Source organism: Salmo salar, chromosome 18 (assembly GCF_965601325.2).
Source record: "Salmo salar chromosome 18, fSalSal1, whole genome shotgun sequence".
NCBI classification, from domain to species: Eukaryota; Metazoa; Chordata; class Actinopteri; order Salmoniformes; family Salmonidae; genus Salmo; species Salmo salar.
This window is the reverse complement of record NC_138308.1, coordinates 64032650-64048058: the sequence shown is the minus strand read 5'-3', so window position 1 is coordinate 64048058 and position 15409 is coordinate 64032650. Positions and strand designations below refer to the sequence as shown.

The 15409-nt window shown below is 42.6% G+C and overlaps 3 protein-coding genes across 5 annotated transcripts; 2 read left to right on the top strand and 1 right to left on the bottom strand.

Moving 5' to 3' along the window:
- The first annotated feature begins 247 nt into the window (after positions 1-247).
- Positions 248-2798, top strand: LOC106577451 (uncharacterized). Its single transcript, XM_014155437.2, has 7 exons — positions 248-390; positions 659-837; positions 1069-1179; positions 1358-1411; positions 1604-1765; positions 2126-2251; positions 2448-2798. The coding sequence occupies exons 1-7, from the start codon at positions 384-386 to the stop codon at positions 2481-2483; spliced, it is 675 nt and encodes a 224-aa protein (XP_014010912.1). The 5' UTR covers positions 248-383; the 3' UTR covers positions 2484-2798.
- slx1b (structure-specific endonuclease subunit SLX1B) lies at positions 2786-12325 on the bottom strand. 2 transcript variants are annotated; one of them, XM_014155436.3, is made up of 5 exons: positions 11568-12322; positions 11406-11457; positions 5331-5651; positions 3385-3597; positions 2786-3214 (listed from the first exon to the last, which is right to left on the bottom strand). In XM_014155436.3, exons 1-5 carry the CDS (start codon positions 11738-11740, stop codon positions 3185-3187), a joined length of 789 nt encoding a protein of 262 aa, XP_014010911.1. In that variant the 5' UTR covers positions 11741-12322; the 3' UTR covers positions 2786-3184. The 2 variants fall into 2 exon arrangements, with proteins under 2 accessions (XP_014010911.1, XP_045557219.1); XM_045701263.2 differs by lacking the exon at positions 11406-11457 and having other exon boundaries at positions 11568-12325.
- Positions 12326-12758: 433 nt separating this feature from the next.
- On the top strand, positions 12759-15017 carry zgc:112271 (BolA-like protein 2). Of its 2 annotated transcripts, XM_014155411.2 has the most exons (3): positions 12759-12933; positions 14246-14343; positions 14457-15017. In XM_014155411.2, exons 1-3 carry the CDS (start codon positions 12871-12873, stop codon positions 14554-14556), a joined length of 261 nt encoding a protein of 86 aa, XP_014010886.1. In that variant the 5' UTR covers positions 12759-12870; the 3' UTR covers positions 14557-15017.
- Positions 15018-15409: the final 392 nt, after the last annotated feature.

Genomic DNA, 15409 nt, shown 5'->3' with positions numbered 1-15409 from the left:
GTGTTTCTACATCTGAATTGCTTGCTGTTTGGGGTTTTAGGCTGGGTTTCTGTATAGCACCTTTTTTTTTTACATCGGCTGATGTAAATCGGGCTTTATAAATTAATTTCATTGATTGATTAATGTGCGACTCAAAACATACTGGTATTCTAGTAATAAGATGTATGATTATGGAATACAATTTCTGAAAATTGGTTAGCCTATGTGCATATACCACAACTTCGGAATGTAGGATCAAATTTCTCTCACTAGAGGGCAGACATTATGGAAAATAAAAGTTTACTGGGCGTTTACTCGTCTCATTTTATGTACTACATTCAAATCCAAAACGTAGGCTGTTTATTAAATAGGCTGTAGGATATCTCTGCAGCAACTCTGGGGAAATGGAAGGTAAATTGTTTTCGTATTGCATTTGTTTAGTTTAATTCAACCTACTAGGCTGCATAATTCCTTCAAAATGTCCGGATAATGTGGTCTACAAATGTAATTTCCAAACAAACGAAAACTAACCCTAAGAAATAACTTGGTTTATTTTTGTCCAATTCTGGATGGCTACCTTGGCCTATTGCCTAGAAGTTATGGTTATGTATAGGCTAAAACAGTTAGGGGTCTGTTTTCCATATTGGCATATGGGTTTCCATCCTCTATCCCGACGAAGTTGTTGCTGAAACTGGGGTTATTGCGGACTCACCCGCCAATTCACAACCTGCCGGCGACGTGAATGAAGAGAGAGGTTCCCTCTTCGATGTTACATTTCTGGACCGCGACTTTCCAGGTGCTGAGACCGAGACCCCGACCCGCAAGACCTACCAGGAGTTCCAGCCCAAAGCACTGGGGGTGTGTGAGTCTATTTTTGCGGAAGGCAAATCTAAGAAACAACTAAATCCTCATCAATTCCCTACAGAATAAGGCTATTTTACTAAACTACTGATATTGTATTCCATTGTTAATTGGTTCTCAATGACTTAACTTGATATAATAACGTTAAAATGCAAACATAAAACTGTTCTTCCTACTGCATTTATTCTGTAGGAATCTTGACTTTGTGGATATTTCTTCTCATCATAGGTCTCTCAGATCACTTTGGGTGTGTTTGTGCTCAACTCAGTTTATGTCAGTGTAGCCAACCGATTGGATCAGAGAAATGAAGAAGTAACCAGGGCGATAGGCTCCCTGTCTGTGAGTAGGATACTTCTCTATGCATGTCCTTGGCCGCTTATTAGGTTTATCAGTATGGTAAATAAATTCATGCTATTATTGAACAAGTGAAGAAAGCTATGATTTGTTCTTGTTTTTCCTTGCTATATCTTGACATGAAATGGGTGATTTTCAGCTAACTGTGCTGTGCTCTCTGTAGGCGATAGTGGCGGGAAGTGTGGCCATAGCAGCCCAGAGTCTTCATGTTCCCACAGTGAGTCATCATAGTCGGAACCCAGATCTGTTTGTGCTGTTTTGCCTACTCCTACAGTCAGTTGGCAAGAGAGCACAAACAGATCTGTAACCAGATCTGTGCTAAATTATCATATTTTCTAACTTAGATTACCCATTGCATTATATCTGGAAGACAAAAACATCTATTGTCTCATTTTCCTCGTCCTTTCAGCTGAAGGCGTGTCTGGGGACACAGCTAGCTACCTGCCTTATGGCCATGTTCAACGTGGTCGTCGTAGGAGGAAAGCTGTCTGACACCCACTTAGTGCCAGACTGCTGGCTTTTCACTGATTACAACAACACACATCATCACATCACCTGCGACAAGCTGATGGTGAGTCCCATAGAAATAGTGTTAGAACACAGACTATAAAGTATACTGTATATAAGGCCTATATAATGTATCTGTCCCAAGATCAACTATTTCAGCTGAATCTCAGTGAAAAGATTTGGGGAAGTTCTGGGGAAACTATTGTCTTGTACAGCTCAGAGACTTAGTAGTTGGTAGCAATCAGAACATCTGTATGTGTCAATCAAAGGTTGAAAGTTTGTTGATGGAATACATGAATATTAAAACACAATACAAATAGTGCTGTAGATGGTTAGAAAAGTAAACATAGCAACAGAATGGTAGCGTCATTCACTCATACCTCAAACTCTGTTTCTGTGTCTGCTATCGCCCACACCTACCCAGAATTCGGTGTATCCATTCTATGTCGAGTGGTTCCTCGTGCACGCAACTCTCCTCGGCATCTCTGTCACCCTGACTATCTACAGCTGCAAGCTGCTCCGCTTCTGCTCCCCTGCAGCACCCAGCAGGGTAAGAGTTCATTTCAAGAGCATGAGAATTTGAACACATGCCAAATGGTTTGACCAGATGCATGTTCCATACTCACATGCTCTCGTACACTTCACTGAAGCTATTTGATCACATACACAATGTATTTACAGTTTAGCTGCTATGTTTAATCTGAGAATGCTTTCATGGATGTTTAATCATGTTTTCTTTCTTAAAGCCTGTGGTCACTGCATATACTAGCCCTGCTCAGTGACAAGAGATGAGGTACATAGAAAGGAACCTAAAGCCATCATGAAGAGACACTGATGGGTCTATCTAGCCATGCACTTTTTTCAAATCTATTTGTCACTATGTTTTCTGTCTTGCACATACACTTGATGTTGATGATATGTCATATTATATGGTTGCCTTTTTTATGATATAGTTTTGTTATTTTGTTGTGTGTTCTGATGATAGAGTATGTCTGTTTAGATCTATATGGTCTCAGGTGCTATTTTAGTGATGGTTTTAAGGATTGAAACTTTGTGGGTACATCATATTGAAATAAACACTTCCTCAGGGGCAAAAACTTGTGCTTTCCTTGGCTCCAAAAGAAAGCATCTATGTTTTATTGGCTGTACATACAATACATATAGGTTTTACACACATTTAAAACTGCCTTATTCATGATTGTTTTTTAGTTAACAGATTCAATCTAAAAAGGGTTCAGATGCTGCATTAAAAACATTTTTCACACCAGATCAGCATGATTTTTGTGCAAACATTAAATCTTCTGACGGATCAATCAATTGATCAACCCTTTGCTGTTGCAGGAAAGTCCATTCAAGAGTAACTTGCTAGTCATTGATCTACTGTATTTCATCCTATCTTCGCAGTCTTTTCTCTGTGCAGTCATGGTGACTCGGTAGCAGTTCAAAGTTCATATTAGGAAGGTTCTGACTGATCACATTCAGATTAGATCTGCAGTTCATCTGTCCAATGGTTCTGTGAAACAACACCGATGCATTATTACAAGTCATATAACAGAAGTATCACAGATGCCTTAGGCCTTCATCCTAATATTTTTACTGTTAGTTATTGAGGCAAGTCTGAATTAATAAGTAAAATACAAAACACTGACAATCATAATTCCTACATTTGAATCCCCCACTTACTTGGGATGAGGATGTGTTCTCCTCCAGGTCTCCGTAACAGCCTTTCTTGTGGCGAATCAGACTCCCCCACAGTACTGAGCGACGGCAACCGGGACACTCCCCCTCCACAGGAAGGAGATGTGCGGCCTCACCCGTCAGAAAGTGTTTGGCTAAGCAAATCAGGTGGCTGGTCATGTGACATAAGGGATGGAGGCAGGTCATCTTATCTGCAGACTGAAAGGATTAAATTAATCAAGGTCCTGATGAGCAGTCAACTACCTAATGAGATGTTTTGATGCAGGGTTGGAACAAAACTCTGCGTCTTCAATGCTCTCCAGGACCAGAATTCGTGGCCACTGTACAGCTTTACTATACTGCTCAAAAAAATAAAGGGAACACTTAAACAACACATCCTAGATCTGAATGAAAGAAATAATCTTATTAAATACTTTTTTCTTTACATAGTTGAATGTGCTGACAACAAAATCACACAAAAATAATCAATGGAAATCCAATGTATCAACCCATGGAGGTCTGGATTTGGAGTCACACTCAAAATTAAAGTGGAAAACCACACTACAGGCTGATCCAACTTTGATGTAATGTCCTTAAAACAAGTCAAAATGAGGCTCAGTAGTGTGTGTGGCCTCCACGTGCCTGTATGACCTCCCTACAACGCCTGGGCATGCTCCTGATGAGGTGGCGGATGGTCTCCTGAGGGATCTCCTCCCAGACCTGGACTAAAGCATCCGCCAACTCCTGGACAGTCTGTGGTGCAACGTGGCGTTGGTGGATGGAGCGAGACATGATGTCCCAGATGTGCTCAATTGGATTCAGGTCTGGGGAACGGGCGGGCCAGTCCATAGCATCAATGCCTTCCTCTTGCAGGAACTGCTGACGCACTCCAGCCACATGAGGTCTAGCATTGTCTTGCATTAGGAGGAACCCAGGGCCAACCGCACCAGCATATGGTCTCACAAGGGGTCTGAGGATCTCATCTCGGTACCTAATGGCAGTCAGGCTACCTCTGGCGAGCACTGTGCGGCCCCCCCCCAAAGAAATGCCACTCCACACCATGACTGACCCACCGCCAAACCGGTCATGCTGGAGGATGTTGCAGGCAGCAGACCGTTCTCCACGGCGTCTCCAGACTCTGTCACGTCTGTCACATGCTCAGTTTGAACCTGCTTTCATCTGTGAAGAGCACAGGGCGCCAGTGGCGAATTTGCCAATCTTGGTGTTCTCTGGCAAATGCCAAACGTCCTGCACGGTGTTGGGCTGTAAGCACAACCCCCACCTGTGGACGTCGGGCCCTCATACCACCCTCATGGCGTCTGTTTCTGACCGTTTGAGCAGACACATGCACATTTGTGGCCTGCTGGAGGTCATTTTGCAGGGCTCTGGCAGTGCTTCTCCTGCTCCTCCTTGCACAAAGGCGGAGGTAGCGGTCCTAATGCTGGGTTGTTGCCCTCCTACGGCCTCCTCCACGTCTCCTGATGTACTGGCCTGTCTCCTGGTAGCGCCTCCATGCTCTGGACACTACGCTGACAGACACAGCAAACCTTCTTGCCACAGCTCGCATTGATGTGCCATCCTGGATGAGCTGCACTACCTGAGCCCCTTGTGTGGGTTGTAGACTCCGTCTCATGCTACCACTAGAGTGAAAGCACCGCCAGCATTCAAAAGTGACCAAAACATCAGCCAGGAAGCATAGGAACTGAGAAGTGGTCTGTGGTCCCCACCTGCAGAACCACTCCTTTATTGGGGGTGTCTTGCTAATTGCCTATAATTTCCACCTGTTGTCTATTCCATTTGCACAACAGCATGTGAAATTTATTGTCAATCAGTGTTGCTTCCTAAGTGGACAGTTTGATTTCACAGAAGTGTGATTGACTTGGAGTTACATTGTGTTGTTTAAGTGTTCCCTTTATTTTTTTGAGCAGTGTATAAAGCGCCACTAGCTTTACCTTAACAGTCCCCTGACAAAGGAGGCATATAGCTGCACCATTCTCTTGTTCCTCTTCCACATCCTTCGGTTTCTGTTTCCTGGCCCTGATGCTGCCGAAGGCCAAAGGGACGTGCAGCGGCGGCTGAAGGCCAGGCTCAAAGTCCATCCTGTACTCCTGCTTGAGCCAGCGGGTGGTGAGGGGCAGGCGGCTCCACGGCATCACCCGCAACATATTGGACACCACACGCCAGTGGAACTTCAGGCTGGATTCCTTCTTTGAGCGCCGGGTGACGTGGGACAGGCGTCGGGAGGAGTGGGGGTTCTGCCATGCCCACTCAAACTATTGATGGAAGGAAGGAGAAGACAGAGGTTAGGTCTTGAAACATCAATCTGGTGGGGAAGTGACACATATGGGGGGGGGGGGGTGTAACTAAGGTTGTTGAATTGAAAGTTACACGGAACCCAAACCGGCTGTGCGCGTGCGCCATCGTGCATAAATGTATTTTGTACCCCCACAACAAACGCGATCACGACACGCAGGTTCAAATATCAAAACAAACTCTGAACCAATTACATTAATTTGGGGACAGGTCGAAAATAATTAAACATTTATGGCAATTTAGCAAGTTAGCTTGCACTTGCTAGCTAATTTGTCCTATTTAGCTAGCTTGCTGTTGCTAACTAATTTGTCCTGGGATATAAACATTGAGTTGTTATTTTACCTGAAATGCACAAGGTCCTCTACTCCGCCAATTAATCCACACATAAAACGGTAAACCGAATCGTTTCTAGTCATCTCTCTCCCTTCCAGGCCTGTTCTTCTCGACTTTATATTGCGATTGGCAACTTTCATAAATTAGGTGCATTACCGCCACTGACCTCGTTTGTCTTTCAGTCACCCACGTGGGTATAACCAATGAGGAGATGGCTGTGTAATATTAGGTTGCTTCTTGTGTAAATATTTTCCGTCTGGATTTTACTGATTTGTATAACACACCGACTGCGTAATAGCATCACTACTGCATATAATTTTTACACAGCTAGGCAACTATACTGATGCAGGTATCTTTTGCAGATGGTCGCATGCGGTTGGACACATGGAGGAGAATCATTTTCGCAGTTTCCTCAAAACAGTGTCTTTTTGACACAACTGCTGACAGCTACAGGGACATAAACACAAAAAATGCTGCTTGGAGACAGGTGTCCCCGATAGTAGGATTGCCAGGTCAGTTTAGTAGTGAGCTAGTGCTAGATGTGGCTAGTTAAAAAAAGTCAGTTAAGAACATATTCTTATTTTCAATGACGGCCTAGGAACAGTGGGTTAACTGCGTTGTTCAGGGGCAGAACGACAGATTTTTAACATTAGCTAGCTAGCTAACCTAGCCAATGAGGTGTGTGTGTGAAAGAAATAGTCATATAAATTATGCTAGTTACTATAACTGATAACTTTCCCAAATAATCATGTTTGAAAGAGTGTGTGTTTGTCAGATAAATAGTAATATAAATGGTAGATACTACTGTACCACTGATAATTTGGTCAGATAACCATGTGTGTGTCTGTGTGCACAGTAGGTGACATGTCCATGATAGCTATCTAATAACTATAGTTATGCTAGGTAATGGTTTGGCTTATGTTCATGTCTATGTAAAAGAAGACTGTAGGAGGAAGTGGAGAGAACTCAGGGACAGGTATCAGAGAGAGAGAGAAGGGCAGAGAGAAAAGAAGAGGTCTGGGTCAGCAGCTTCAGGCCAGCAGCCTTGGCACTTCTGCCACATTCTTTATTTTCTGGATCCATTTATTGTGCCTAGGGCAACGAGTGGCAATTTAACAGTCAGACCCTCTACTACGTCATCCACAAGTGTTGTCGCCACCGGTGCATCAAGACCCTCAACGTCATCTACAAGTGCGACCATCGCCAGATCCACTCAACTCATTTCAGCAGAGGCTCCTCCAAGCCATCGAGTGGGATGTTGCCCAACTTGATGCTCACATGAAGGAGGATGAAGAGACCCTCTTTGCCTTGAGCCTGGTGGCAACACTGAAGAGGCTGCCTCAGCAAAGAAAAGCAGCCGTCAAGGTTAAAATGTATCAGCTGCTTTTCGAAGCCGAGTTCAATGGTACGTTTTTTTTCTCTCTACATCACAGGTAGTGTCATAAGTGTTGCGACAGTGAAGTAAAGTAGGTAATTTTTTACAGTATACTCATGTAGGCTAATTGGTATTTCAGATCAAAGTATTAATATGAGGCAAATGTATAGCTGTTGTTTCTGGGTTACAAAATATCCTAAAACAACAGTTTGCTGTCTAAATATTTGCCTGTCATATACATCTTTTGATCTGAAATACAAATTCCATGAGTAAACAGCAAGTATTACCAACTTTACCACACTGTTCCAATATTTACGCCACTAACTACACTATACAAGCAGTATTTAGTTAACATAATATAACACCATAAAAGGTGAGATTTATGTTAAGCTTGTATGTGTTGTTTTTTTCTTCCCTTCCATAGATGGAGTCAATTTAGCAAACCAGCTCACAGGAAGGACAGGAAGAGGAGTTGTCTGGTTGTTGTTTTGACCTCCCTCATTGTACCTTTCTTTTCACACACGGCAGTTCCGTTTAAATTCAGTCAATTCATAAAGTAATTTGTTTATAAAGTCTTAGGATAGCATTCCTTATTAGTGTTACATAGATTTCTGAATTGACAGAATTGAAAATCATACACTGGAGAATTCACAGATGCTCTTGTTGGTCTCTTACAAGACTAAAGGTGAATATATTTATTTCATTTAAAACCACTTGAAAACCAGGGTGTTGAAACTCAACTGGTCCATGACATCCAGGGGCCATTTGTTTGTTTAGCTGTGTTATGGCTACATATTATTTTCTTTTTTTCAGAGACAGAGACACACACACACACACACACACACCTCTCCTCCAGTCCACTCTGTTCCTCAGATCTCCAGTGCCCTGCCCTCTCTCTCTTTATGGCCACGTCTGAAGTTCCCCTACTACGTCTAGGCTTTATGAGTAGTGCCTGTATCGCACATACACACCTCTTTCAATAGTTGTATTTTTTTAAACATTTTTACAACATACATACATACCGGTCATGTTCTTTCCTGTACTTTAATACTTATTAAATTATGTTTTCATTGTCAGTTGTTTATTAATATCTCATTTAGACTTAATCTGCTTATTTCTTCCCTACACATTTGCAGATCTAAGACAAGATGAAAGTAAAAACACATTCTCTTCCACCTGTATTTTGCCTGGCCAGTGAACATGGTGGTAAACTGTACTATTTGTATGGACCCTAGGTTACCCTTTCCCTTTGTTATCATGTCGCATAACCTTAATTAGTGCTCCCGCTCACCTGATGTACCATGCCAGGTGTGTATAATACTGGCGTTAATGGGAGAGGGAAGGGGTTAAGGTGTGATCTTTACTCCCAAATTTCACTTAAATATAACTTCCAATGAAGAGAGACAATGATACATGAAGTAATCTGGGGGAAAAAATTCAATTTTATGGACAACGGTGGATGGTTCTTAAAATAACCTTTGTGTTAGGGGGCTCTTAAAAGAGCTGTTTCACTCCATGGCATACTGCTGGCGAATGGAAGTCACCTGCTGGCGAATGGAAGTAGGTGGTCAGTTTCTCCCTCACCTGTGCGCCTGTCTGGGGGCGTTGTTGGCACCTTTCCTGGTGACATCAGGTAGGTAACCATTTGGCGTGCCCATCTCCATTCAGAGCGGCTCCTGGAATGACCGCTGCAGGTAGTTGTGGAGAACACATGTGGTCTTCACGCAGGCATCGACATTTGAGGGGCTGAGACCAAGCACTCTCCGATACATTCTCCACCGGGCTGCCAGAATCCCAAAGGCGCATTCAACAACTAACCTTGCCCTGGACAGTCGTTTGTTAAAGATCCTTACAGACTTTGGCAATGGCAGCTGGCGTCCAGCGTATGGCCTCATGAGGTTGGGTCTCAAAGGGAAGGCCTCGTCGCCGACGAAGACGTGGGGAACAAGTCCCAGGTCTTCAGCCCCAGGGAGTGATGCAGGTGGTGGAATCTCCAGGGTGCCATCCTGAAGTGCCTGGCCGAAGGCAGAGTCCCAGAGGGTCCCGCCATCACTTCCCTTGCCGTAAGCACCAACATCGACAACACGGAAACAGTAGGCGGCATCTACTACAGCCAAGAGTACAACTGAATATGTACCCTTGTAGTTGTAGAATTGCGAACCCGAGCACGGTGGAGCCTGGATTACTACATGTTTCCTGGCAATGGAGCCAAGACAGTTGGGGAAATTCTACCTCTCCAGGAACTCGGCAGCGATGCCCCTCCAGTCTTCCTCCTTGGGGAGAGACATGTATTCACCAACCAGACAGTCCCAAATGGCTTGTGCCACAGAGGGGACAATACCTGCCACCGTGGACCGTCCAACTCGGAAGCTGAATCCAATGGTCCTGTAGGAGTCCCGTCGCCAAGAATCTAAAATATAATTCAAAATAATTATCAATATTGTGTGTAACTTGAATTCCCCCAACATATTATAGCTACTCATATAGCTACCTCATTACTGTTTATTATGCTCTACTAATTATATTGTAATACTCATCAACCATCAGTAACAATGCCTTGAAACAGTACAATTCAGTCTATATCAATAAACTGTAGCCCAGGCCAACTCTACTCTTAGAAAGAATGGTACTATCTACTTAAAAGGGTTCTCCGGCTGTCCCCATAGGAGAACCCTTTTTGTTTCCAGGTAGAACCCTTTTGGTTCCAAGTAGAACCCTATTGGGTCCCCAAAGGGTTATACCTGGAACCAAAAAGTGTTATCCTATGGGGAAAGCAGAAGGACACCTTTAGAACCTTTTTCTCTAAGAGTGAATGCAAGTCCAATAAGAACGTAATGAATGACTAACTGTCTTGAACAACAATGGGTCCTGGAGAAGACTAGCCTACCTTCATCAGAGCAGAAGGCACCCCAACTTTCTTTTCATTTGGTAACATTGCACAATTAAAAAAGGATTATAAACCAACTTTGGGAAAAGTTATAGTCCTAATGAACATTCTGTAAAAGTACATCTGATGTCAAATAGGGACTATTAACTAGAGAGCCCTTTAGCTAGCTAGGTTGCACATAAAAGCAATATATCAAATATCAATCAATTATGGTATCAAAGGCTTTAAAAATGTACTAGAATTTAGCTTACCGGAGACAAATAGCCAGGTGTTCATCTGGGCTGATGGACTCCTGGTAGTTGGTATCCATCCGGGCTATCCTGGCTCCAACCATCTAGAGCAGATGATCGAACTGGCTTCGGTCCAGACGAAAGTAACTTCGGAATTCCTCTCCAAACAGTCGAAGCTCTTGAATGAGATGGTGGAACTCCCCTACCTGCTTTCGGGACTTTAACCATCTCTGGACCCACACAGAACGGCGCTTTCAGCGGGGCTGGTCCTGGCCCAACAGCGCGATCAAGACCACCTTCCTCAACGTTGGTCTCATTGTTGAATGAGCCTACTCTGCTATCTTGACTATTTATTATTGCATTTTGCTCCAAAACTGCATTTGAGGGAATTATATGATAGGCTCTCTCTCACAATTAATTTGTGGATGTCATCGAATAAATAATATACTTGGCAAATAAATTAATAAAAAATTTAAAGAAATTCTACAGCCAAACTGTTTGAATTATGTTATCCCACATTGTTTTTACTGGATATGTGTGCAATAAAAATTCAACATTCACATTTTGCTACTTTCTGACAAGTCAATGCATACAATTTGATGCATACTTCCAAAAATCCAAAGTATGCACCACACAGAACGCAAACGCAGCGTTCCATTGGAAATTAATGTAGTTCTGGTGTATCAAAATGCAAACGCAGTCGGTGTGTTCGAAGCGTAAACCAATGCGAAGATGGGAGAGGCAGGACTTGCAGCGCGATCTGCGTCAGAAATAGGAATTACTTCTACGCTCGAGCGCAATTACTGAATAACATCGATTTCTACATTTCGCGACGCAAGCGGTGTGGTCAGCCTATTAGGCTAAAGAGAAGCAGTTCCTACTGACTTACCCTCAAAGCAGCTATGTCAGAGGGGAAGCCATGAATGATGAGAACCATCTCCCTGGAGAAGGTACAAGGACAAAATCCACACGATGCACAAGGTCTCTCAAAAACTGTAGAAATGGCAATAAGCCATACAACATATTATTTTTCATTAGTTCTGTTAGTTACCAAGGTCCCCTTCCACTGGTCCTCTTGGCTCCACCACGGTGTCGCCCTGCGTTGTGCTGTCCTATACGACGCTCTGGATTCACAGTGAAACCAATGTAGATGCGACCCTTGAATTTGGGATTGGTGCAATACAGCATGTACACCCCGAATAAACTCTCTACCTCCAAGACCATAGTAGATGTACATGAAATGATCAAGTCACCAAACTAAAATCCATATGTAGAGTTATGTGTCAATAACAAGCAAGTTAGTGTCATAAATCTCACGTGTACGATCTTTGCAACCTGTCCTGTGTTAGCTAACAGTTAGCTAGCCAGCCAGCTATGTTAGCTAGCTAGTCTGACTTCTACCTGGTTACAAAAGGAACTTAAACCTGATGTGAGTAGTATGGTAATATATCGTTTTACTCCAGCATTATGAAATACATGCACATTCATTTAATTAATTTCCCCCTAACCGATACTAGTTCTGCGTGAGAAAAATGTACTGTAAACAAGAGAAGAAGAAGCAAAGCGAGAGCATTTACTCCACCTCAAATCTGTCCATGTGAGGTAACCCCGTTTTGTATTTAGGTCTATGATAGTGTCGAATTACTTGAGGCTTATTTGACTAATAGAAGTTTCGTAATGTTCACGCTGTTACAGACGTACTGATATAAGTGGATACAAGTGGCAACTTTGAGAAAAACGACTTATTGGTGATCTCGCCTGCCTTCCATCTTGGAGGACATGTATTTCCACTGTTAGAGCGGTCACTCGACTATCTTCTCAATATAATAGATCATCTTTGTTTTAACAAAACGTTTGCTGTGTTTTCAAATTTAAAAGAGGTTCAAGCTAATGCCTGACACAACATAGTTCAAAGCACACATTATACTAACAGTTTATACATATAAAAATGTGAATTTACGAGAAAAATACCACAATTTTGTATCTTTGGTCACGTGAGAAGGTATAGTTACAAACTATTTATTAAGTAATATATTTATTCAGGCAAGAAATTAAACAAGATCGTAAAATAAGGACCCCCACATCTCCCAATTAATTGGTCACTCCGAGATGGTCCAATTCTAGCGCTCATTGGTGTAAAAATATTCTTCCCGCCCTAGTAGTATCTGGTTGGTTAGAAGTTCTGACTCCATAGTTGCGATTGGATACTTTCACATTTCCTGAGTATCTAATTCCGCCTCTCAATACATACGTGGTAGTGGACCCTCCCTTTCGCTTCGTCATCTTGTTTACAAAATAACCTACCGTAAGGTTTTGGATCATAAAGCGACAACAAAAGTATTGTTTCCAAAAGTATGTCTGTTACAACAGATCACATCCGTGACAAACTAATCAAGGAGATCGGAGCGGTGCATGTGGTATGTATCCCTATTCCCCAATGAATGAACACGGATGCTATGCATCATAGGCTGCGTTTACACAGGGAGTTCAATTCTGATCTTTTTTTGACTAATTGGTCTTTTGACTAATCACATCACCTCTGAAAATCTGATGTGAAAAGATCTGGGTGTTAAACAACAAAGCAGGATCAATGAGTTAGCCAGCTAAACAACCAGAAATAAATATAGATTTTCTGCTTAATTAAGAAACTTAGATATGTGGTTTTGGTTGCTGGACCATTAGAACATGCCCTTTTCAAGCTTATATTTCTAAGAATAAAAAGTTATTTTAGAATATTTTGGCAAGTTAGCAGGCTAAGTCATTGATCCTGCTTTGTAGTATACCCCTATGCCACGGGTGGGCAAACTTTTTGGCTCGGGCCACATCGGGATTTTGAAATTCACCGGAGGGGTGCATTTTTTGGGGACCAATTGTTTGTTAAAATCAATGTACGTGGACCTCCCGAGTGGCGCAGTGGTCTAAGGCGTCACTACAGACCCGGGTTCGATCCCAGGCTGTGTCACAGCTGGCCGTGACTGGGAGACCCATGAGGCGTCGTCTGAGTTAGGAGAGGGTTTGGCACGCTGACGTGGTTGCCAGATGTACGGTGTTTCCTCTGACACATTGGTGCGGTTTCCGGGTTAAGCGGGCATTGTGTCAAGAAGCAGTGCGGCCTGGTTGGGTCGTGTTTCACAGGAGGCACGGCTCTCGACCTTTGCCTCTCCCGAGTCCGTACGGGAGTTGCACTGATGGGACAAGACTGTAACTATTAATTGGATACCACGAAATTGGGGAGAAAAAAGGTGTTAAAAAAAAATCTAAAATTGCCCTATGCTGTGATTGATTGGTGAAAAAACAATTCGTGTAACAGAATTTAGTCCCACTGTAGCTCAGTTGGTAGAGCATGGCGCTTGCAACGCCAGGGTTGTGGGTTCGATTCCCACGGGGGGCCAGTATTTAAAATGCACTCTACTGTAAGTCGCTCTGGATAAGAGCGTCTGCTAAATGACTAAAATGTAAAATGTAAAGAATTGGGCTGATTTTGGTCATTTTGTATTTGTACGTTTACACTGCTACTGGAGAGCTACTGGGTGTGCAGGCTTTTGTTCTAGCTCTGCTCTTGCCTGAGTCTACTAATCAATTGCTCATGATCAGAACCTTAGTTGAGTCTTGCGTGTTAGTACAGAACTGGAGCAAAACCATTCACACCCGGGAGGTGCGTTGGCCACTCCTGAGCTATGGTGTGACACACCCCACCAATGACCTGTTCTACCGGCTTTATTTTCACAGGAAGTTGAAGACACATCCCCTAACAGATGTGCTGCCAGCTTCAAAGTTCTAATAGTGTCTCCCCAGTTTGAGGGGAAACCACTGCTGGCGAGACACAGGTTGGCACAGTGGGCAGGTAGAGCTGATATGGGTTATGAGCTAACTGAATGGATATGTGGAGTAGACTGTAGTTGACTCTTGTTTCTGATTTTTGGTTTGTTTGGTTTGTCAGGATTGTGAACACCTGCTTGGCTGAAGAGCTGAAAGAGATCCACGCCTTTGAACAGAAGACGCTGACACCAGAACAGTGGGAGAAACAGAAAGCACAGTGATGAAGACACACACTTTGACCATATTTACTTCACAACTTATTATGTGTAAATAAGCAACACTTGCTCACACAATGTTGACTTTCTGACCTAACATATATTTCATTTCAGTCAATAATGCAGACTGAAATTAAGTATTAAACATGATGGCAAAACAATTCCTTAATGATTGAATGAGTGTACTGAAACTTCACTTTCAGTTTTTGTTGTGGAGGTATGTGATTATTACTGACATTACACCAAATTGTTATTAGGAATGGAACAACGAATAACACGGAACAGGCAGAAAAACTCAAATGAAATCTTATCACTTAAATAAATCATTACTGTGTTTGTTCAGTCGTAACAATGAATGACTTGACTCAAGGAAATGGCTTTCAGATTCGAGAGCCCCAAATAAAATGATTTATGTGAGATCAAGTGTGTAAATGAATAAAATGGGCTGGTACAGCTTTGAGTAGTGATTACATGACTCGTCTGTTGTACAAAGCTCTCTTTCCAAGGAATAGATAGTGTGCATGTGCACTGATGTCTATTGAAGCTTCAGATAAAGCTAGACACCACACAACCATCAGAGAGATGGAGATTTCACAGTAGAGGTGGCGACCTGCTTTGAAGCTTTTATAGTTGTGGTTGGTTATCAAGTAGTCCAATTCTGAAGCGTCTTCAATTATCACTGGCTCTTCATTTGTAGCGAGTCAGTTAAATTATATTTTTTCTCATCAATCTACACACATTACCCCATAATGACAAAGCGAAACACAGGTTTTTAGAAATGTTAGCACATTTATTCAAATTTAAACAGAAATACCTTATTTACATAAGTATTCAGACCCTTTGCTATGATTATCTAAAT

Coding starts and splice junctions, on each gene's coding strand:
- LOC106577451 (XM_014155437.2), top strand. Junction 1,412..1,603: donor AGAGTCTTCATGTTCCCACA/GTGAGTCATCAT, acceptor TCGTCCTTTCAG/CTGAAGGCGTGTCTGGGGAC. Junction 2,252..2,447: donor CCCCTGCAGCACCCAGCAGG/GTAAGAGTTCAT, acceptor TCTTTCTTAAAG/CCTGTGGTCACTGCATATAC.
- slx1b (XM_014155436.3), bottom strand. CDS start 11,740: ATGGTCTTGGAGGTAGAGAGTTTATTCGGGGTGTACATGCTGTATTGC. Junction 3,598..5,330: donor TTTGTCAGGGGACTGTTAAG/GTAAAGCTAGTG, acceptor TAATCCTTTCAG/TCTGCAGATAAGATGACCTG. Junction 3,215..3,384: donor AGAACACATCCTCATCCCAA/GTAAGTGGGGGA, acceptor GTTGTTTCACAG/AACCATTGGACAGATGAACT.
- zgc:112271 (XM_014155411.2), top strand. CDS start 12,871: ATGTCTGTTACAACAGATCACATCCGTGACAAACTAATCAAGGAGATC. Junction 12,934..14,245: donor AGATCGGAGCGGTGCATGTG/GTATGTATCCCT, acceptor TTATTTTCACAG/GAAGTTGAAGACACATCCCC. Junction 14,344..14,456: donor CCACTGCTGGCGAGACACAG/GTTGGCACAGTG, acceptor TTGGTTTGTCAG/GATTGTGAACACCTGCTTGG.